The following is a 23,566-nucleotide window of genomic DNA, read 5'->3' as shown; positions in this document are numbered from 1 at the left end:
GTGAAGGATGGTCAGGGGTATGAGAACCAATGGGGGTGAATGGGCAGTTGCGCATTTAGGCATTACCTTGATTATAACGTGCCCGCCTTGGGTATGGAGTGGAGGGTTCCCTTTTATAGACGGAGGTTTCGTGTTTCGCAATTTCTATTTTTAGTCTTCTGTCACTCATATGTCTCGAGACTCGAGTCAGCCTCTTTTTTTCCTTCTCTAACCATTCCATTGACTAGGCCGTTTGGATACACGGATTTTAGAATCCTGGATTTCCTCAAAATTGTAGTTGGGAGACAAGAGAAGAAAGAGAGCAGCCATCGTTTTACGATTTTTAGCCCTTATTGCCGACAACAAGAGAGCTGGTAATCGTCCCATGTTACCAGGTTTTAGAAATCGCAGGATGCAGGAGAGATTTCTGAAACCTGGTTTTCTTACATAAAATCCAAAAAACACTCCTAGGACCAGCAAACCAGCAGCTTGATCATGACCCTCTTTTACACTGTTTTCAAACAGGAAAACAAGGGAGATGATAAATTCGCATCTCCCTGTAGGATAATTCGCACTCATGTATCCTGAATTGACGTCAAAAAGCGTCAAAAGGAGGGTACGCTACTTTTTCACGCTTTTTGACGTCAATTAAAGTGGTGTGGATTATCCTACAGGGGTTTGAATTTATCATCGTACAAAAAAAAAAAAGGTACGTTTTCTTTCTTTTTAACCCATCGACGAACAACCACAGCTTTCTTGTTGGAATTTCTTGGTGCTCGATGCCAAATCAATACTATCAAGGTTCAATATAGCTTCGATTCGGCCGGTAAGGTATTCATCGTTTATTTGTCTGCAAAAAAATCCTATCTTGTTGGTTTTAAAGACTGAATTTTTGCGTCAGCTCTTGATATCGTTGCCCTTTTTGGGTAATTTGGGCTTGAGCAAAAGAAACCCTAAATAAAATACCTGAAACCCATCACAAAATTTCCAAGGGGCTTTTAATGATCTGTAATTGTTATTACCATTGTTAGATTTAGGGTTATTCCTAACTTTGAAGGCTGTTTAGAGACTTAGCCCTAAAAAAATACTCGATAATCTCTAGTTCTATCGATTTCTAAACCATAAAAATAAGAACCTATACTTCTTATATTTGCTTGCATTTCTATAATGTTTTATATTTTTTTATATATTTTTAGGTTTTCTTGCTTATAGTTAAGGATTTTTTTTATTTTTTATTTTTTACGAACTAACTGCAGAAACTTGTTGAACTCTGAAACTGTTGACAATTAAGCTATGTTTGGATTCCAAGAAAAACTTTTCTGATGGAAGATTTTTTATCAAGAAATTGTTTTCTTTCCACGATTTTTAGATAAATGATATGATCATGGGTAATTTGGAGGAATATTGTAATAAAAAAAAAAACCCTGCAATCCAAATGCACAGTGCATTATTTATCTCTAACACGCTTCTTTTCTCTTCTTTTCTATCTCTAACACGCTTCTCTAACACTCTTCTTTTCTATCTCTAACACGCTTCTTTTCTCTTCAACACTCCAATGCACAGTGCATTATTTATCCTGACTCTTAACATGATTTACCTTGACTCCGATACGATTTACCCATTCTCCTAACATCATTACTCTGATTCCTAAGATGATATAGTCCGAATCCTAACATGATATATCCATATTTCTAATATGATTTACCATGACTCTTCCATTATTTATCCCAGACTCATAATATGATTTATTCCTACATTATTACTAAATAATTGCTCATAACTGCAGTGCGATTTAAAATGGTACAAGCTAAGGCGTCTTTTCTCTTGCATTTCGATGGGGACGTAAAGCAAGATGGTTCATATGACTATTTGGGTGGGAGCATAAAGCTTGTAACGGCGAATCGTAAAATTAAATTTTTAGAACTGGTATCTCTAATTCATAGCAAGATTGGAACTACAGCCAATGAGGTATCATTATCTATAAGGTGTCGATATGTAGTAGATCCATTGCATGTCATTTTATATGAAGTCAAAGATGATGATGACCTACAATCAATGATGGGGATTTTCGATAATAAAGGGTACAACTCTTTGTGCTTATACATAACGAAACATCGGACAAATGAAACCATTAATTGTCTGAATCTACCCTCCTCTACTTCGATCCCACCAAGTGTTGTTCCCCAAGATCGGCAGCATGACAATGTACCATTGGAGAATGAATTTAGGCATGTAGATTCACGTCAACATATGGACATCCCTAGGTATTATTGTTCTCTCTCTTCTTCTTTTTTTTGCAATTTCTCCAGTTTTGCTATGGAAATGTTATTTTAAATTCCTGTTTTTTCGATGAGTACCAACTAAGCAGGGATGAACCCCAATTAAGCACGGATGAAGTAAACTCAAAGAAGGATTTCCAAGATGAGTTTTATCTTAACCAAGTGCACGAACAAGTCGATGATGTATGTACAGATGATGAGGACAATAACTTTAATGCAAATATTTATGAGCCACATGTCGATGTGGTTGGTCTGTTAGAGTCAACTCCTTCGACCAGGTATTCCTAATCAAAATAGTCAATTTTCTTCAACGCCTTACTAATTTTAAATTATACATATTATCTTTTCTCTTTATTTGCAGTTTACCAAATCTAAGTCTACCCATAGAAGACGATGAAATGGTCATGGCGCATTCAGAGTATTACGAGGTTGGCGACGTGCAGTATGATTTGAAGGTGGGGGCAACTTTTCGAAGTATAACACAGTTCAAGAGGCTGGTTCGAGAATATGCAATTCGACGCAGATTTATGTACGTCCCAGTTGAGTCATGTTCTAAGAAATATTCCGTTCGATGCAAGGAAAGAAATTGCCCTTTTCGTATAACTGGCACCAAACATTTGGGTTTTGTGAAGGTGAAAAATTTCATGCCAGATCATACGTGTTCATTTAAATTCAAGGGCAATGATCATCCACTTGTTACATCAGCTTGGGTAGCAGAAACTTGCTTTGGCCTATTCTCTCGTCCAGCAGACGTCAAGACCGCCTCTATAATTGATTACATCAAGGGGCAATGGGGTGTAACTATAAGCTATCGAAAAGCCTACCTTGCAAAAGAAATCATATATAAAACTATATGTGAAAATTCGGCCAATTTGGACGTAATGGAAGAACATGCAATAACCCTCGCCCCAAAAGCCACACAAGGAATATGGATCCTATAGGACCTTCTGCACCTGAAAAATCATAGGTATATTGTATAGTTCGTATAATTGCTTGTGTGAAATCATTGTTTTTAATAATCTCATTTTAATTGGTGGTTTTATTTTCGTTATAGATTTGCTGAACCTGGACGAGCTCTCTTTTCTCCATAACAATTATATTTTCTTTGTGCCTTGTATCGACACTCACTATGACTATTGTAAGGTCAGTAAACTTCATTTGACAATTTTTTTAGCCTTCAAATGATGATGAAGAGTGCTTATGGATGATGATTAATAGTATTTGTAATTTTTATTTTCTAAGACATGATGACGATGGTCATGTAAACAACACTCCATGGTAAAAAAAAAAAGAAGGAAGAATCAATTCCACATATTTTGCCAATTTTTCGCCATATTCCACATATCTTGCCATTTTTTTGCCAAGGCCGCATGCTTAAAAAGAATATTTATGGAAGAACCCATGAAGAAGAGTTAGGATAGATCTGAGTATGTTACAATTGATAAGCGATTATGCATTGTAATGCATCCCAATGTTTTTTCTGCCTACATACGGAATAATAACTTGCAAAAATTTGCCTATAAAGCAATCGCACAACCAAGTACCTCTTTCAAGTTGTACTTTTATCTAAACCTTCCAATAAATAGTCATAATTCTCTATTCTTTAAAGATCATCTACAAAAGAAAAGAATATGAATTCTTTTTTGCGTTGTTAGAACAAACAAGACCGTAGAAAAAAGAACCAAGCTCCCATTCCAAAAACAAAAACCAAAAAAGAAGCCAGATCAAAAACTTCACAGTTAATTTAAATTTAGATAAAGAGCATCTTGTATTTGCACAATCCTATTCCACAAACATATACACGAGCTTAGCCAAATCAGTTGTTTATCATCAAGAAAATTTAAGCCATTATCTTCTCTTTTTTTGAATGACGAAGCATTTTATTAATAAGAAAGAACATGTATAAAATCACGTGCGGGATGGTCGGTACCAATTAAAGAGGACAAAATGGAAGTACAAGAACTGGAAAAATACAAAGGAGATAATAAGGAGGCAGGGAGTCAAAAATCTCTAGATTAGCTCTATCGAACCTTAGGCAGGTGATGCAGGGTAACGCTGCGGAAGTTTGCTTGAGCGTCACAAGGGAAAATGGAGATAGACTGATAGAGTTTGGATGTGCGACTTTGGTTAAATCGGAATTTATGGTTGTAAAGATGGCTATCAACTGAACACTAAATTCATGAATTCTAAATTAAAGTGCATAAACTCCAAATCTCCACTGAGACTACTCCTTATCTAAATGGTAGTTATTTTCTCTCCTCATTGAAACTGGTGTCCGAAAGACGACCCACGGATAGAAAATTACTCGTAAATAGAATGCTCGCAAAAGGAGAGGCTTGCCAGTCCTGAGTCAAAATACAACGGCAAATGATGACAGGTCTGCTCCAAGGTTGCTCATGTATCCAAGAACAAGACAGTCACTGGGAGTTATAGGTTCAATCCTCTGAGTTGTAGCTACATGGTAGATCTTCCCAATGGTACAATTACATACGGTGCTTAATGGTGTGCCTTTCTTACGTGCTCACATGCAACCGAACTTTCTTCTTTTTGCCTGCATGAAATACTTAAAAACCGTAGGGAAGTTATTTGTGCTTGGTGGTGCATTTTAGGTTCTGACTCTAGGTGATTTGAGTTGGAGTTAATGTTTCTGCTGGCTTTGAGTAAATGCATCTGGATTGATCTAATTGGTGTTGGGCCCATGGCATATAAGTAAGATGTGCTATGGAAGGCAAAATGAATCTATTATCTGATAAGGAAAACTGTGAGCTTTAATCTCAAACGTTGTGTTTTGAGGCGTGACTGTATGTGGTTAAAGTTTTTCATGTTTCAGATCTACAACACAGCAATAACTCATGCCACATCATTGCTCAGTAAGCCATTGTTAGGTTTGATCTTCCCATAGCTTAGATTAAATCAAGCTTCATGGAGCATATTAATTTAGTCCTGTGGCATCATCCTCTGAGAGATGTACTTAAGTTTATTTCAAACTGAATTTGGTTGCATAATTTTCTGCTTCTATAGTCTCATAATTTTTGCTTGTACTCTGTTAATTTACTTTACCACTTCCCAACTTGGTGCAGTTCTTCAATACAAAGCGCGCTCGAGGGAATGGAAAAGAATGACACCATCTCAGTGCACAACTCTTTTGTCAGTGCTCAAGTCAAGGTTGTGAAGAAAAACAATATGTAATTAGTGTTCTTCTGTTAGAACTTGTATTCTTCTAAGATGGACTACCAAACATTGCGGTTCTGTGGATGAATATTGTGGGTTTTCTATTTATAAAAATAGACAACAGTTTCTACACACTAGTGTAGAAAGTTATCTACACACTAGATTAAAATACAGTGGAGGCCCACATTGTTTGGGTGATCCAAACCATTCATTTGATTGGCCCACACATAGATAGGGTGTCCACAAAAAATCAGCTCCATAGGATCATCCTAACCCTTCGAACCGTGGAGGGAAAAAACAAAGTATCGAAATGTAAAATCCTATATTTGTTTATATATTTCCCCATTGTTACAAGAAGCTTGAACGGAAGAAAATCATAAACAGTAATTGTCGATCAATTCTGCCAGTACAATTGGATGTTTAGATTAAAACATGTAGCTCTTGTTTTAACAAATGATATTTCATATTTCCATCTCTTTTTTGTTGTATTTTCCTAAAATTGATTGTATTTCCACCCCTTTGTGCTTGACTTTTCATAAAAATGATTGTATTTTCACACACCTTTTGTTTCATTTTGTAAGGAGATAGACAAGCAAAATGGGTTGAAATATCATTTCCCTTAAACAAACCTTTCTTCTGGCCATACACCTGCCGTTTGCAATTTACAATTGTCCTGTGGAGATTGAGGGTGGAACACCCATTCAGGTGTGGTTAGAAGCATTAGCCTGAGATTTAGCACAGCCAAATGGAGGGTTAGGTGTGGTTAGAAGCATTAGCCTATACTTATGGAAATGATTTTTGGGGCACAACTTATTTATGCTGTGACCCATCTAATGGACGGTTTGGATCATCCTATGGTGCGGGCCATACCGTACTTTTAATACAATGAGGAGTGTCCTCACCAAAATACAGTAGTGCTGATAACATTTCCCTAAATTTATTGTCATCGTCCAATTTTGATCAGATGGAGATGATAAGACTCACCTATTGAAACTGACCCACTGATCTTTTATACAGGGTATGTTTTTTATAAAGGGAATGGTCTATTTTTCAACACCCATTGGGTACTTTTCTACCAATCAAGATCAGATGAGGTTAGGAAGTGAGACTCCAATTGGTCCCACCACCTCCTTAAAGTGACAAAGCAAACGGGCCCAATTGTATTTCATGTATTTTCTACTAATACAACAAATATGTGTGATTTGCAGTCATCTTCTGTGATTTGTCTAAGTGCATATCATTCAATATGTAGCTGCCAGTTCCCTTTTTATAGCTTATACTCTTTAAGCTACAGTTCCCTTGAACTGTTCTTGAGAGTCGGCCAAGTTCCCTTATTATGTCTTATATTCATGAATTCCATTTAAATTGAAATTCGAAACTCTGTTTGCATCATTTATTATGCTGATACCCATTTGATTGTAAATTTGCTATCTTATTTATACCTATTTTCGAAACTCCTCACCAAATTTGCAAATTTGCTAGCATTTGTTCTATCATTTTTCTTAGGTAAGCCGAAACAGGATCTGCTTTTCATATTCAGGTGATGGGATGATAGCTTTTTCTCCCCAGTTTCTAGTTTGTATCAGCCAATGATACGTGGTACTGTTGGAGCTGGATTTGTAATAGTAGTGAGCATCTAGAGAAACCATCACCAACTTGGGAACCAGGATGAAATTTAACGTTGATGGCTCTAGCCCGGGCAATCCTGGGCCGATGAGGATCAGAGGGGTTTAGAAAAGAAAAATAAAACAGGAAGCAAAAAACTATAAAGAAAGTAAAGAGGAAACATGTGGGAAATATCATTGAAAGTAAAAATGAAGCATGCAATAAGCCTCACCGGAAGCGAACGAGAAGTACTATATAAAAAGAGCAGGGTTATTGTGAGCTACGAATGAAGGGTTATGTAGGTAAGGTTTACAAGTAGTAAAGAGGACTTCACGAGTGCATAGAATTACAAGTTTTAGGGATTTAGGGTCTCACGTGTTCTAATCATATAGATTTAATGTTAGGTTTTTGAAAAAAACTATGCATAAGCTTCATTTGAAACTTAATAGGGTTTTTCGAGTTTTAAATAAGTACCATCAACATTATCAAAAGGAGGAAATGCTCTTTTTAGGGGAAGAAAAACACCTAAATAGGAAGTGTAGTCTTAATTAAGAGGAAATGAGTAGGAAGTGTGTTTCCCCTAAATTTGAGAAGTGGGAAGAACATAGCCTCGGAAGTAAGTTTTTACGAAAGCGAGCTTCTCATCCAACTATGAAGTTTTCGGTAACTATGATCCAAACAACATATTTTAAAATCTGGCTTTCTTAAATCCGGGCTTTTGAAGAAATTCAGGATTTTAAAATCCTTGGATCCAAACAGCCCAAATCGATTGTACATTTTCAGGACTGTAAAATCCAGGTTTTAGCTTGTAAAATCCATTATAAAATCCATGTATCAAAAAGGCTAAGATCTAAACAACAGAAGCGACCCAAAGAAGCACACTCATAACAAAGCGACGAATCATCGTAACACAAGCTTATATCAACCTTAGGAGGATTTTAGGATAATAAGGGTGCTAAAATAAGGAGAGTTTGAACTTTGAAAAAAGAAAAGTTTTCCCTTTCCAAAATTTTTCCTGGCAACCAAACAGAATAGGCCCTGCTCTTAGGATAATAAGAGTAGACAAATAAAGAGTTTTTTGAAGAAAAATGTGCTTCCTTTCCAAACTTTTTTCGTGGCCACCAAATAGAATATCCCCTGATGTCATGTTTGGCTACATGACAAACTAAGAAATACCATGAACTACCCATGAAATAAAGATTCTTATCATTCTAATAAAATACCATGCACAAACTAAGAAATCCATGACCTACCCAGTAATCCCAGGCTCATATCACACACCATTTCTTCTCAGTTCACTCTACCATCTTCAGCATTCAAACAGAAACCTGCCATTAACAAAAATCATAGTAACATCAGATAGGGAAAATTAGTATTGACACCCATAAATTTCCATGCATAAAACATGGAACAAATTAAAGGAGAAAATTGGTAATAACACCCATAAATTTAGAGAGGAAGGAAATTACCTGCTAATTGGCCTTGTAAATCTTCCCCATTGTAGAGAGAAGACCATAGAAAGGGAAAATTGAGAAGAAGAAAAACACCATCTTTTTATTTCTCAGTTTGTTTATTTCTATGTCTAATAGCATCCTCTATTTACCATCTCCATGCATGTAATGCTTGTAAGACTTCTGCCTCTCCAACCTTATCTCCTCGTTAAATTTCTTAATAAACGCCTCGACTCGATGATTCAACTCGTCCTGACTCAGCGATCTCTCCCTCCTCAACCCACCACTTCCCCTTGCCGCCCCGTCATTGAACGTCTCCGACTTCCTCAGCTCGGGCCGGGCTGAATACACCGGAGCCACCATCGGCTCCAATTCCACGTGAGGCGAAGCGTCCCACGTGTCGCTCTTTTTCAGGTACCGACTCTGCGGCATCTCCCGATTTTCAGTTATCGTCCTCCACGTGGCATCCAGAGTGTCATGCTTACTCCGCTTAGCCACTCCGAGACGACTACGAGGCGACGGCGACGGCTTGACGCTTTTCCGTTGACGCTTTTCCACATCCGGCCTGGCATTTTTTCCGACGGGAATAGAAGCGGAGACTGGTGGTTTCTCTCCGGAATCCGCCACGCAGGAGATATCAGACCACATTTCCGGCGGCGAGGAATCGACGGATTTTTCAACAACAGTAAGAGCCATCTCCGATGTGTTTCCGCCGGAATCAGGCGAGTTTTGGCCGGGATCAGGCGAGTTTTGGCCTGGATCCGGCGAGTATTCATAGGAGAACATTAGAAACGAAATTTCAGAACAGATCTGTTGAGATGTTTTTTGAGTTTCAGAATCTCTCTGTTTGTGCTTCTGTTTGCTATTTTCTTCTTCTGGTTCTTCGCTTTTCTTGTGTGATAGCTTTTGTTGGAAGCTTGAAGAAGCAGCAATGATGATGATAATGAAGTTCACGAGAATGTAGAGAAAAGGAGGAGAAAGCCAGCTTTGGAAAGAGATCCAGAAGCGCGGGATCGCCGATAGGAAGAGATTAATAGAATACGGGATCGCGAGCTTTAGTAAAAGGACGGTGGAGATGATTCCGATGAAGAGGAATGCGAATCTGACGGTCCAGATTGCATTTTTCAAACTGCTCTTCTCCAAATTTTTAACGAGATCGGCCATGAGTTTTCTCAGCAAGACAACCATAAAAAAGTGGTCAGATCGGGAGAAAATGAAGGACTTCAGCTCTTAAAGGGGAGAAAGTGCTCAGATTTTAATAAAACTGAGGATTTACAGAGATCGGAGCTTGAAATAGAAAAAAAGTTGTGGTTTTTGGATTCTAGCTGGTTAAAGCTTATCCAAAAGGTGAAAAAAGGTCTGAAAGCTCTAAGATCTTGCTGTTCTTCCGATTTTTTTCACAAAAAAAACAAGAATCTGCAAGGATCTTGCTTTTCTTCCGATTTTTTTTACTAAAAACAAGAATCGGAAGGAAATCGCTTTACAAATTCAAAGCAGTATTGCAAAACGACAGGAAAATATCAACCAGATGGCGAACGAAACCCTAACGAAATAAAACAAAGGATAAAGAAGAACAAAAATCAAAGATCACTTACTAACAGCTCTTGGAGATCACTTCAGAAACACTAACAGAGCGCTCTCAGAGATCATTCATTCAGACAAAAAAAAATCTCAGAGATAATGCTTAGAGACCAAAGCTTCTTTAAAAGCCTCCTTTTTAGGAAGACGGATTTCAAAATCACTCCTTTTTCAAGATCATGTAGAGAGTAGAGAAGGGTATTTAAAGAAACGACAGGGTCTTTGTAACCTGAAAATCACAGCTATTACAACTGGCATTCAAGAAAAAGACATCAGAATAGATGTCTTTCACGGACAGCAGAGCAGGCAAAGAAATGCAGGGGATTCAGATTCTCTGGAGTGGAAATGTTTCAAACAGAAACGCCATTGTCGGAGTTTTGAAGCTTTGCTGGTTACAGAACCGGCAGAAACAACGACTTTTCAGAGACAAATGCGCTTTATGTAGGGGAGGAGTGTGCTTAAACAACGACTTTTCAGGATACTGATATTGGCACGACTATGTTTTGATAATTGCAATAAAAGTTATTACAGTTTAAAAAAAAACTCTCTGAAGCCAATTAATAAGGAAAGGGCAAGCTGAGTTCGTGCAATTATTAAAAATGGCAGTGCCAATATCATTAGCTCTAGGATAATGCTGTTCATCGTTTCAGAGCTTAACCTGTTGAAATTACGATAATACTCCCATTGTTTTGGATTGGCGTCTCTGCCGTGGTAATAGGGGCCTAGAGGGGTGGCCCTGGGAAGAAAATGGGGGCGAATATATAGTTCTAAGCATCTTTTGGAGGAAATACGGAGGATTGAGGACTGTACCTATGCCGTTGGATTATTCGAAAATATAGTTCTGAGCCGTCGTTTTTAATTGCCACGCTGGCAGTGTCAATGCCGAGATGTTAGTTAGGTTTTGATATGGCCACCCCTTTTCTATTATAAACTTTATGTTAGGGGGAATGTTTTTCACTCTCGCCTTGCCTCTACACTAGAGCATAGCTGGTCCGACCTTTGACAGATCCAAACCGTCCACTTGATAGATCTTGCTTTGAATCTCTTATGGCCCCAAAAATAAGATCAGCACTCCAATACCAACATCCAATAATATGTTAAGGGAAATGATATCAGCACAACCTTGTTTTAATAATTGCACAAATTCAGCTTGTCTTTTTTTTCTAATCGGCTTGTTAGGGCTTTTTGGAAACCATAATAAGCTTTGATAGTTGAGTTTGTGCACTTAAAAATGCTTGAGTTTTTGCAATTATTAAAACATGGTTGTGCTGATATCATTTTCCTAAGTAAATTTTGTTGCTGAGGTTGGTAAAAAACTAGGATTATTGGGAATATAAGTAGGCAAATGACATTGGCACGACCATATTCTAACTTTTGATTATGTTAGTCTTTGCCTAAGTCCAGTATTTTTCACAGAGTACTATAGTCCCACTTCGTAGGATGATTCAAAACATTCATTTGTTGGGCCACAACGTGAATAAGTTGTACCTAGAAAATCATATAGGATGATCCTAACCATCTAATTAATCTACAGAGATGATCGGACGGTTTATTGTCGATGAGATAGTTGATCTCTTCACCAAAAGTCTTTCTACTTCTCATTTTCATAAGCTTCGATCCAAACTATTACGTTTACCATCAAGGGCGTGTGATCGAGCTCTTGTATAAAGAAAAAGCCCTTGCTCTTCATTGGATCCACGTCATTTTCAGTTACATTTAAAATCAGTTGAAAAAGAAGAATTAGTTACATTTGATGAAGTGGATCCAATCATAAGCCCTTTTGTGGCTCTTTATGCAAGGGCTCCCTTGTATCTATCATTCCTCTCTTATTATATGTACTAGCAATCAACCCTAATCGAGGGCTAATACAATTTCCTTCATTGTTTTCTTGACTCAATGTTGCAACGCATTCGCCCCAAACCCTAGTGCACAAAGTTGCGGTAGCTCGATCCTTTCACCTTAGTCACTAGGATGTGTTGTAGTGATGAACTTCGATCAGATGTAAAGAGGGCTCAACCCATAAACCGTAGGGGTTTAATGTAAGCCCATTTTGATAGAGAATCATGCTAAAAAACAAAAAATCCATGTTTGGCAACCATGATTTTTTTTTTCATGGAATATAATTTACCAAGTGTTGAGAGAGTGGAAAGAGTGGGAGAGGATAGAGAGTTGAGAGTCCATGAGTGATGAGATGGTAAGAAGTGGCTGAAAAAATAGGGAAAACAAAAACAGAGTTTTTGAGTAGTGTCTCTCTTCTCACTCTCTTCTCACTCATGCTCTCTCAATTCTCTCCCCCTCCCATCCGAATTCATATTCCATGGATAAAACTTCCATAGCTGCCGAACATGGCCAAAAGTGGATGTTACATTACATCATTGTATTTTGATAATGGGGTAGAGGCACATGGACTAGTGGGTAGTTGGCACTCTATCATTCTTTCTTTACAAATCTCTTTGCTTTCTTTAATGAGAAGTCATTCTGTAGAAGTAGGCAACTACAGAAGAAGCCCGTTTAGGGTCCCAATAGGGGTCCGACATGCTTTGTTTTTAAGTTTAGATGGTACATTATTAGAAAACGACGAAAGAGAGATGTTGGTCATATATGGGACGGGGGTGGGCCTCATCTCATCATACATTACTTTCTTTGAGATATTTCTCAATGCTCGTAATTATTGAAAAAGAACAAACAGGCATAGTCACTTACTCACTTTTACTATCAGCGGTAAAAGTCATGTTTCGGTCCCACACAGGAAAATAGAGGCAAATGTAAGTGAAATCAAGACTGTTGATCTAGTAGAATCATGAGGTGACCCACATGGTCATAGTCTCATCCTGAATGGATGATTTCTTTTTCATCTTCTATGCATTGAAATGTTCATGAAAAAGTCCCAAATTTTTAGTATGATATTTTAAACTTAAAAATAAAATCCCCAATAATTCAAAATATTATACTTTTTGAGTTAAATAATAATTTTTGAACTATGAACTTTGACGGATAATTTGACCAAATCTTCATACATTGTATGCATAAATTTCCTAAGATTCAAAATTATTGAAAAAGACATTGTATTCAAAACTAAATCGCAACCAAATCTAGCAAATGCATGATTTTGGTTATATCTTAGTTAGAAAAATAAGTTAATATATAGTAGATGTATGGTTGTGTCTATGTGCAATGCATGCCCCAAAATTTTTAAATACTTATAAGAAATAATATAGATATATATTAGGAAAAGGTTTCTGAGCTCGAGCTCAGCCTTAGCTAGAGCTCAGAAACACCATCTCCCATAGTTTTTTGGCTCCTCCAACTCATTAATTCTATAGGTTATGATTAGGATTATAATTTCTGGTTATGGGTAGAGTTATGATTTGTGGAGGTTTAAAATGGATGGCCAGGAGATGTGCTTCTATAGATAGAATGGTTAGGGTATGGTATGGAGATGGTTTGTTAGGAACACCCTATCTAAGTGAGGTCCAATAGAATGAATGGGTTGAATAAGTCAAACAACATGGAGATGATGTTTTTATACTGTCTAGCCCAAAAACAACACTGTGAAGGTTTTTACACGTCCATTTTGCCTCCACAGATCGTAGGGTTGGAATCATCCTATGGAGCTGATTTTTTGGGCACACCCTATCTATGTGAGGGCCCATCAAATGAATGGTTTGCATCACCCAAACAATGTGGGGCCCACTGTATTTTAAGCCATCGGTGTAGCTAAGTTAGCTATACGTATGTGTAGCTACACTTTTCTCACATATATATATATATATATATATATATATATATATATATATATATATATATATATATATATATATAGAGGAAAGTGTTTCTACTCGGCCGAGTAGAAAAGCTTATCTACTCCTCCCTTTAAAAAGTACAGTGGGCCCACACATTGTGGATGATCCAAAGCATTCATTTGATAGGTCTTATCATAGATAGGGTGTGCCCAAAAAATCAGCACCAAAGGGTCATCCTAGCCCTTCGTTTTGTTGGGCCTTGTAGAAACAGAATGGACGCACTGTGTAAGATGCGTAAGATGCGTCCATTCTGTTTCTACAAGGCACAACAAAACGAAGGGCTAGGATGACCCTTTGGTGCTGATTTTTTGGGCACACCCTATCTATGATAAGACCTATCAAATGAATGCTTTGGATCATCCACAATGTGTGGGCCCACTGTACTTTTTAAAGGGAGGAGTAGATAAGCTTTTCTACTCGGCCGAGTAGAAACACTTTCCTCATATGAGGAAAGTGTTTCTACTCGGCCGAGTAGAAACACTTTCCTCATATATATATATATATATATATATATATATATATATAGAGAGAGAGAGAGAGAGAAAGAGATGGATATTGGGGCCTACCTTGTACAAGATAAGCACATAAATGGGCCATATTTTAAAAAGGGAAATGTTATATTCGCCACTTATTTTATTCGGGACAGCCCCCTTTAGTATAAAGGAGTAGTCATAAAGACATTAGAGGGGCCTCTTTAAAGTATAAAAGGGGGTTGAATATTTCAATTCCCATTTTAAAAACCTCATAAATCAGTATAATTATCAGTTTTTATAGTTACATTGGCTAAAAAAGAACCAAATGTTAAGATGAACCCGTATCAATTTATCAACTTCTATTTTCCTCTAAATGATATTCTGATATATAACTCAATGAGATATCAGACATCTTATCAAACAAACACACATACACACGGGGAGGTCGGGGGCGCTGGTTGTGGGTCAAGACAATAAGAATATTTAAAGGTTAGGGTTAATGATTTTTCTCTCTGGAGGATACTAGAAAGGAGCTGGTGGAATGTCCTTTCATTGACATTATAAAAAGGGGGACCCTTCGAAGCCTAGCCTCTATTAGAAGCAAATGGCTCAAACCATTCCATGAAGAATGCATGTCTCCACCCCTCGTGAATATTCAAATCTCAAATCAACAAACTTTCTTGACAAATTATCTCATCTAATGTTTCACTAAAAGAAGAAAATCCAACTTATCTTGCCTTTAGTAGAGCTCCTCATGGTGTATCCTTGTTAATATTTCTCTTCCATCCCTTTTCATACTCACAAAAAAAGTGTTTTTCATAGAAGAAAACCTACAAGATAAGTAACAAAGAGAGTGGGGTTCCTTAGAATACTTCAAATCATTCAAATCTCCAGTACATTTAAAGATTGTATATGTCCCAACTACTTTTTCAAACCAATCAAAGAAGTTTCATTAATTTTCTCTAAGAACCTGATAAGTAAACCATAAAATGCTGTTAGCTGAAAAAGAAGAAGGAATTCATTGTATTTTTTAAAGAAAGAAGGGACCATTCCATGGAATCTTGTGATGGTCCACGAGATCAACAGTCCGATCATCACACTCACATGTGGCGTGTCCCACACCCAACCAATGACAAAGAAGCTCCCCCTCCCTAAAAAAGACACTAGCATTCCCTTGATATGTGGGAAAAAGGGAAATAAGTGGAGAAGATTAAGGAATCCAAGGGAGATTAATTTAATGTCTTTTTTTCCTTTTATTTAATCTGTCTTAAGATAAGTGGATTTAAGTGCGTTGTTTTCGGATTTCATTTGTATTGTTTAACTAAAGATGCTAAAGTTTTTCAACCATACATAAGACGGGAACAATTTATTTGAAATAATAAGCAAATAAAATGCATAGAAACCATCAATAAGATTGAAATGTACTCACTTAACTAGTTAATAAATTAGACATTGATTAATAAATTAGCCACTTATATTTATTTTTTATAATATAAAGTGCAAGTCTAGACCGGAGAAGATGACAAAGTTTAAAATCCTTAATAAGATTGCTAATATAATGAACATTAGTAAGCGAGGGAATCGAAGATGTACTTAATGCGGGTACAATTTTTAAAACATAAAAAAGATTAAAAGATGTTCTTTTAGTCCATAATCTATTTCATGCTACGGTCAAGTTGTAGGCCATGTTTGGCTGTCATGAAAGTTTTTTCCATGGAATATTAGTTTATCAAGTAGTGTAAAGGGACAAGGAGGGTGAGAGACAGAAGCCAGGCAACCTTCATTTTTTTTTCATGGGACTGGGTGGGACCCGGCCTGGTATGGGACAGGTTTAAAGGGCCTTGCCTAACGCGTTCCATCAGCTCTTGAGCTTTTGGCGTATTGGTAAGATACCTAACAGAATGAGGAAGAGGGAGAGACGGGATTGGAGAGAACATGAGGAATCCCTAAAAACAGTGGAATAAAAATATCTTACTCTAAAGTCTAAATTGAGACTTATTTTCCCTATATTCGGAGTTTTCCATGCTCCCTCACACCTAACCTCTGATGCCTCTCCCTCTCCCTCCCATGTCTCACAACTGGCCCTATGGAATATTTTTTCATGGTGGCCAAACAAACCCTAAAAAAGGCTTGCACTTGGAAAATTCACATTGGACAAGGCCTATCATGTAAATAGTAAATGGCAATCAAACAATGCTAGGAAAAGGAAAATATGTTCTTTTATTTCGGTTTTCCCAATTTTTGGTGCGACCAAATGGACCCAAACGGAGTAGGGATAGGATTGGCCTCGGCTAGACAAGGGACCATTAGTGAAGACAATTGATTTTCTATGTAACAACTAACAACTAATGATGGAGCTAGAGCAAACCAAACTTCGGAACCGGGTTCATATGAAAGTTACAAATCATGAACCCGAATCCAAACCAAGCAAACCAATGAATCAAGTAACGTAATTTGAACTGCAAATGGACAATCATCAATGCTCAGTGAGAAAATGCTCAAAAAAATAGCAATCCCCACACATGATGGACATTATCAACTGTACTTTATACAAAGTAATGTAAGCTTAAACCATAAACTATGGCCCTCTCAATATCTGGGCTTCATTGATCAAAAGACGGGAAAAAAATAATAATTAGAAAAGCTGTTCCCTTAAAAACAGGGGAAGGCTGTTTTTTATTTCACAAACTATGGCAGCCTTAGGTTTTGATTTTTCAAATGGATGATTACATACACACTATAACTTTTATTCCTTAATGGCGTCTTCGCCTATAGGATTGCTCCAGAATCATCTGCCACAATTTTTCTTCTTGGAAACAATCTGCATTTTTTTCCATAAGCCTCTTTATAGAAGGAAAAGAAAAACAAGAGAAACATAATAATCCTATTCATAATTCAAGTAGTTTCTGGCTTATGATTCAAAAGATTGGATAAACAAAAAATAAAATCAATATGAACCTAATCAGATTATTCATTTCCAGTAAGCCTCCACATTTTACCAAATATCAGCCTCTTACAGTTCAAATTTCATGTTCAAAATATGGGGCTTGCAAAGAAGGGCATTAGAAAAAAGTGAACTTTAGAGTAATTGTATGCATAAAATGTGGTCACCAGAACTAGAGCTTAGTAGCAGAAATCTCTTACCCAGGGTGTTTGATCGAATTTGTGTTATTTGTGGTACTTGTCATTGTGAACCGGTGGTCACAGGTTCGAGCCACGGAAACAGCCTCTCTACAAAGCAAGGGCAAGGCTGCGTACATCTAGCCCTCGCCAGATCCCACAATGGCAGGAGCCTTGTGCTCTGGGCCACCCCTTTGTGGTACTTGTTATTGTCTGTTTGTAAGTAAGCTGCCATAATTAGTTAGCTCACATCATTAAACACCATTACACATTTAAAATTTTAATATTTTTTTATATTAGAACTGCCACTTGCCTATACCAACTCCTGCTTTTACATTGTGCAACTAGTAGAACTGGATTGTAAACCATAAGATCTTGTAACTTCTATAAAATCAATCATTTTACAAACAAAAAATAAATAAAAATACTTATACAATGGTTATATAATACATGTATAAATCAGTGATTTTCTAACATCTAAATCAGATTCTATTCAATAAACATCAGCATTCCCCATGTAGTAGCAAACAATATACTCCACTAATACCTCTCACATATGGAAAAAAAGAAGAGAAAACCTACCTCAATAAGCTCATCATAATTTGATTTCAGCAAGTTGATCTTTCGATAACAATAATCTTTACCTTCAGCCATTGTGAATAAAAAGAAAACAACATAAAAGGAAAGCACTGTACTAACATACATTATCTACCTCTTTAGTCTTAAGGAAACATTACCTATATGATCTATTTCATATGGATTTGTAATACAAACATGTAATGCACCTGTGCATTTATTTCCAAAATTTCTGCTATTAGCTGATTTACAAGGGTCATCAAACACGACCATGGTATTAAAATTTTTGAAGAAAAAAGCTGCAAAAGCCAAAACTAGTCCAAAAGTTGCAATGGCATAGCAGAGTCCTGATCTCAGATTCAAGTTCCTAGTGTAACATGGATGATATTTTAGTTTCATTGACTCCTAGTCATATAGGAAATATCCACAGCTCTGTCTCCCCTCTTTGAATTGTGAGTTTCCAATAATTGAAGTTGTTAACAATTGAAAAACAGACAAAATATGTGAAGGGACACTTTTGGGTCCTTCGAACACCATGTTAAACCACACTAATTGATTTATATTCATAGATAAACTCATAAATGCATGTGAAGAAAAAAGAAAAAAAAACTAGGGTCCAATCCATCAGCATGTTTGATGGAGAAAAGAATCCCAATTGTGGATTCGTATGCATAACAAAAGCTGGCCATGACAACATCCAGGCATCCCTAGACGGCGAAGCATATAGGGCTGACCATGCTAATACGGATATATTCTAGTCCGCTTTGACCAATGCAATGTGCATATAGAAAGGAATAAGTCATGCTGACAGAGTTAGTTCTATTTACTTCTATTACATGTTTTCCCAGGGTGTTAATAGTCCCACAGAATCCACAAATCAGTTTCTTTCATGTGAAAGCTTCACTGAAGTTTCTCCATAAAACTCAATTCGGATGCATCTCTATCGGGGCTGGTATTGGAGGTTTACTCCATAATCATGAGGGAGAGAGTTTGGCCATGTTCTCTCTCAATGTGCAGTGTGAACCCATCCATAACCTTGAGCTTGAGGCCAATCTCCAAGGGCTCAAACTTGCAAAGAGGAGAAATGTTCACAGAGTTTGGATCGAATCGGACTCTATAGTTGCTGTTGAGGTCATAAAAGGGTCATAAAAGGTTAATACAAATGTCCTTGGAAGAAGAAATGTACTTTAGAGAAAATCAGAGAGTATCTTGGGGGGCCTTGAAGAGTGGAAGTTAACCCATGTTTGGCAAGAAGGGAACAGTGCTGACTATCTGTCAAAAGGGACGTGCCCCATTAAAGGTGAGGACATTGGACTTCGACCACCACCCCTTATGGAGCTTACTTGTAATGATGCCAATGGCATTTGCTATACCCGTTTGTAATTCCTTATTCTAATTTTTTAAATTCTGGTAGGGGTCCCGCTTAACCCCAGCTTGTCTATCAAAAAAAAAAAAAAAAAAGCTTCACTGAACTAGAAAAGTTTTAGATGTACAGGCAATCAATAGGAAAAGGATAGCTTGTGACAATCACATTGCCCAAAAGGCATTTAGAAAAGGGGAATCAGATTATGAACAAAAGAGTATCAAAAGAAAGAAATGCTGAGATTGGATTATAAAGAAGAGACTGATCCGAAGAAGAAATGTAGAAGAAGTTCTATTGCATATCTAGGACATCAGATGTCTTCACTATCTAAAAGAGTTACATCAGTTAACAAATTATCATTTGAAAGCATTATAGTCAACAAATTGTCATTGACTACTATAATGCACACTCTATGTACTTAGAAACTTTTTGTGAGATACCCTTTTGCTCAAATTTGTGGAAGATCTGCATTGATCTCAATCACATGCTGCCATACAAAAAAATAGACCATGAATTATTGAAAAGCTCACCTCCACCTAGAGCTTGTACAACCAACATTAAGCTCATTTCAGAATTTAATGGTCTTATAGTAAGATGTTCTATCTTGTTATAATACCAACCCTAACAGCTTAAGCATTATAGTACTTGGTTGTTTCAGTTGGTATCAGAGATTGAGTGGAGTGTTCTACAATTATGGCATTAATACTTCCAGAGCAATATGAAGGAAAAAAATGTCTAAATTCTTAACAGAGTCCAAAAATTCTGACTTTTGGAATCTTCAGAGAGAAAGTAGAAGAAATTTCCCGTTTTATGGAGGGCTGAAATTCACAACCCCAAGTTTTGGTACTTGCCACCACATCTCTTGTACGCAAATTCTCCCTGCGGTAAATGAATGAGCTCAATTTAGATTTATTAAAATATTGATAGGGTAGTGCAAATCAGCCCCTATAGCTCAGTGGTAGAGCGTCAGTCTTGTAAACTGAAGGTCTGTAGTTCGATCCTGCATGGGGGCATTTTTTTTTGCACTACCATGCATTGATAATTGCACTAAATCATATTGTCTTTTATTATTTAAACAGCTGTCAAAGGTTCTTTTTGATAATTGCAGTGATTCATATTGTCTTTTATTATTTAAACCGCTCTCAAAGGTTCTTACAGTTCCTAAAAAGCTCTCGGAAGGTAATTAAAGCAGAAAAGACAAGCTGACTTTGTGCAATTATTAAAATAAGGTAGTGTGAATATTGGCAGTCTTACAAAATTGTGTTTTGAGTCTGATAATATGCTTGGGGCTCACAATCGGTTGTCACAATCCCAAACGAATAGGGATAAATGTGGTAGTAGCTAAAAAAAAGTCAAAGGAGACGCGGCTGAGTACTCTACTCAGTTAATGTGGTAGTTACTCAAGGAAGTCAAAGGAGACACAGCTAATCAGTAATCACTATACTCGGTTAATGTGGTAATAACTCAAGAAAATCAAGGGAGAGTTTTGAATGAATGTATGTGGCAAAACACGGATTCGGACAGGAACACAGGCTCGGAAGCATAATTCCACTTCTTGAGGCGGGAAACAGGCTCGGACAAGTGTCGATTCGGCCCTCTTAATTTTGTTTTTTTTTTTAAACCTAATGTTCTAATATCCTAATTTCGGCAATCCAAACACACCCTTAATTCAGACCCAGTGTCATTTCAGGCCCTTTGATTCCATATATATTTTTTTGAACCAAATGTTGGAATTGATCAGAATCAGAAGAGGATGCCCATTCTGGTGCCTGATTCCAGCAATGCAAACACAAGTCAAATTTTTTGAGAAAGTCAAATTATTAATATAAATGAGTAAAGTCAACCATGAGAGAAAAAAATGGAAGTCAAATTAACAATATAAAATAGAAAACTCAAGTCAACCATAAGAGAAAAAAATTATGAATAACCAAGCCATCCTCCCTTCTCATGAGAGGGAGACAGAAAAGTCATTTTCTTTTGGGAAAGTCAAATTAATAATACAAAACAATAAAGACAAGTCAACCATAAGAGAGAAAATGCAAGTCAAATCAAGCCAACCATAAGATAAGAGGAAAAAAGGTGTGGCTCTTTGGCGTGTAAAGTCATGGGTTTGCTTCCCAATGAATCCCCCCTTGCTTACGCGCGTGGTTTCCGTGTGATTGCGCGTGCATCCGTAGGGAAATAGTCCTACCCTGGGAGGGTGGGGACACCCTTCGTTACCAAAAAAAAAAAAAAAAAAAAAAAAAAAAAAAAAAAAGAGAAAAAGAGGTTATAAATAACCAAACCATCATCCCTTCTTATAACGGGATAGAGAGAGAGAGAGAGAGAGTGGCAATGGTGAGCATGAGAATCAAAACCATGGCCATGCTGCTGGCTATAAGCTTGTTAGCTGCTCGCATCGTGGCGGAGGATATCATGTTCAGCGGTGAGAGTCTCAACTCGGGCGAATTCATAGAGAACGGACCCTACAGGTTTATAATGCAAGGTGACTGCAATCTAGTACTGTACGTGAACCGAACAAGGCCTCTATGGAATTCCAGGACAAATGGGAGGGGGACTACTTGCCGGGTTACTCTGCAGAGTGACGGAAACCTCGTAATCCTCTTAGGTTCTAGTGTAATCTGGGCGAGCAATAGTGCTCGCGGCCCAAACAATTACCGTCTGATCGTTCAAAGCGATGGGAATGTGGTCATCTATGGAGCGGCTCTCTGGGCAACTAACACTGTTCAAAGGAAACGCTTGCTTTAAGACTGCAAGTGCTCTGTTTTGCTTTAAATCATCCTCTCTTTTTTCTTTTGTTCTGTTTGCTGCTTTTCGGTTTTTTTTATGGGAAGTGTTATTTTGGTTATATGTATTTGGGTCAGTTCACACTTCAGATGAAGTGAAGAACACCTTCTAGTGTATGAGAAATAAATAAATTATTATGATAATCATAATTTTGTTTCATTTTTTCTTATTTTTATTCAAAGAAATCAAATAAAAAATGAGAATCTATATTTAAAATGGATGGTAAATAGGGGTGCAACTTGGGGCGGGCTTAACCTGAACAAAACGGTTTCGACCCAATTTCAGCTCGGGTTCGGCTGGCATTTCCTCAGTTTGGGTTGGGTTAGTGTTGAGGACTTGGGCAAACCAACCCGACCTTCGTCCTTTAATTAATTTTATTGATTTTTTAAGGCTAACCTGAACCTAACCCGACTCAACCAGAAATGATTTGGAAAAAAAGTGGGGTTAGGCGCGTTGAGTTAGGGTTGACCATTAGTTTCAGATTGGGTTGGGTTTGGGTTGAAGGAATGCTATCTCAGGTTGGCCTATGGTTGGCCTCAACCCGAACCAACCCGGCCCGAGTTAAACCCCTAATGGAACACATAGTAGCTAGGGTCAATGGACCCAGATGGTCTGACAGATCCCAACATTAATGGACAGGATTTGGGCATAGTAGCTGGATCTGAACATGCCCATTGGATCGATGTCCTAGGATCCAAGGCACAAAATCTGATGGATCGTCCTAAATCCAAATAGAAGGTGCCAGTGTAGAAGAATGCCTTTCATATTTCCGCTCAATTATGTCTATCCATGAGGGATAATTCCGTAACATTAAAAAAATCTACTCAAAATTAGAAACATTTTTTTTTTTCCCTCTTTTCATTTCGACGACAGGTCTTCCCTCTTCGGAGTTTCTTGCCTCTTCGTTCTCCTACCCTAGATGGCTAATTATTTTTCTTCCCATAATTTAAAGGAAAATGATATAATTATGGTTAATTTCGAGGGACATCATCTTAAATTGAAGGTCCCACTAAATAAAATTTAAATAGGATTGGTTCAAGATATCTTTTTCATATGTAAAATAAGTGGGAAATTTTAAAATATTTTTCCTTTCTAAACTTTTCCAGAAAATTCATGCAATCTAGTTTTGACCTCCATCTGTGAGTTCTTGATCGTGCAATTAGAATGAACCAATCAATCAACATGGTTTTTCAACCTATTGATGATCCAAAGGCAAGCCCACTGGTAGATGGTCTAGTTTGGCAACAAAGCATGCTCTTGGCATGTACACTATGTCACTGTAACGCCGTGGGCCCAACTTTGGTTGATCTAGACCGTCCATCTGATAAGCACTATGTTGGCTGCCTGGGATAAGCTGAACAATTAGGATTGTCTTTGGAAA

At 37.4% G+C, this 23,566-nt stretch overlaps 2 protein-coding genes, 1 non-coding gene and 1 pseudogene across 4 annotated transcripts; 3 read left to right on the top strand and 1 right to left on the bottom strand.

Moving 5' to 3' along the window:
* The first annotated feature begins 645 nt into the window (after positions 1–645).
* LOC143864243 (uncharacterized) lies at positions 646–5,561 on the top strand. Its single transcript, XM_077375142.1, has 6 exons — positions 646–805; positions 1,766–2,243; positions 2,348–2,536; positions 2,620–3,225; positions 3,313–3,401; positions 5,339–5,561. The coding sequence occupies exons 2-4, from the start codon at positions 1,777–1,779 to the stop codon at positions 3,197–3,199; spliced, it is 1,236 nt and encodes a 411-aa protein (XP_077231257.1). The 5' UTR covers positions 646–805; positions 1,766–1,776; the 3' UTR covers positions 3,200–3,225; positions 3,313–3,401; positions 5,339–5,561.
* Positions 5,562–7,934: 2,373 nt separating this feature from the next.
* Positions 7,935–10,479, bottom strand: LOC143864199 (uncharacterized). 2 transcript variants are annotated; one of them, XM_077375085.1, is made up of 3 exons: positions 10,081–10,479; positions 8,504–9,656; positions 7,935–8,362 (listed from the first exon to the last, which is right to left on the bottom strand). In XM_077375085.1, exon 2 carries the CDS (start codon positions 9,647–9,649, stop codon positions 8,630–8,632), a length of 1,020 nt encoding a protein of 339 aa, XP_077231200.1. In that variant the 5' UTR covers positions 9,650–9,656; positions 10,081–10,479; the 3' UTR covers positions 7,935–8,362; positions 8,504–8,629. The 2 variants fall into 2 exon arrangements, with proteins under 2 accessions (XP_077231200.1, XP_077231199.1); XM_077375084.1 differs by having other exon boundaries at positions 8,504–10,479.
* A 9,860-nt stretch (positions 10,480–20,339) lies between these two features.
* On the top strand, positions 20,340–20,411 carry TRNAT-UGU (transfer RNA threonine (anticodon UGU)). The gene has a single exon. It is a non-coding gene; the product is annotated as a tRNA-Thr (tRNA).
* Positions 20,412–21,732: 1,321 nt separating this feature from the next.
* Positions 21,733–22,146, top strand: LOC143864472 (mannose-specific lectin pseudogene; annotated as a pseudogene).
* Positions 22,147–23,566: the final 1,420 nt, after the last annotated feature.

This window comes from Tasmannia lanceolata, unplaced genomic scaffold, assembly GCF_043159265.1.
Source record: "Tasmannia lanceolata isolate RefF3 unplaced genomic scaffold, GAP_Taslan_0.1 ptg000048l, whole genome shotgun sequence".
In the NCBI taxonomy this organism is placed as follows: Eukaryota; Viridiplantae; Streptophyta; class Magnoliopsida; order Canellales; family Winteraceae; genus Tasmannia; species Tasmannia lanceolata.
The sequence above is the reverse complement of the archived record's forward strand: the minus strand, read 5'-3'. Positions and strand labels throughout refer to the sequence as shown.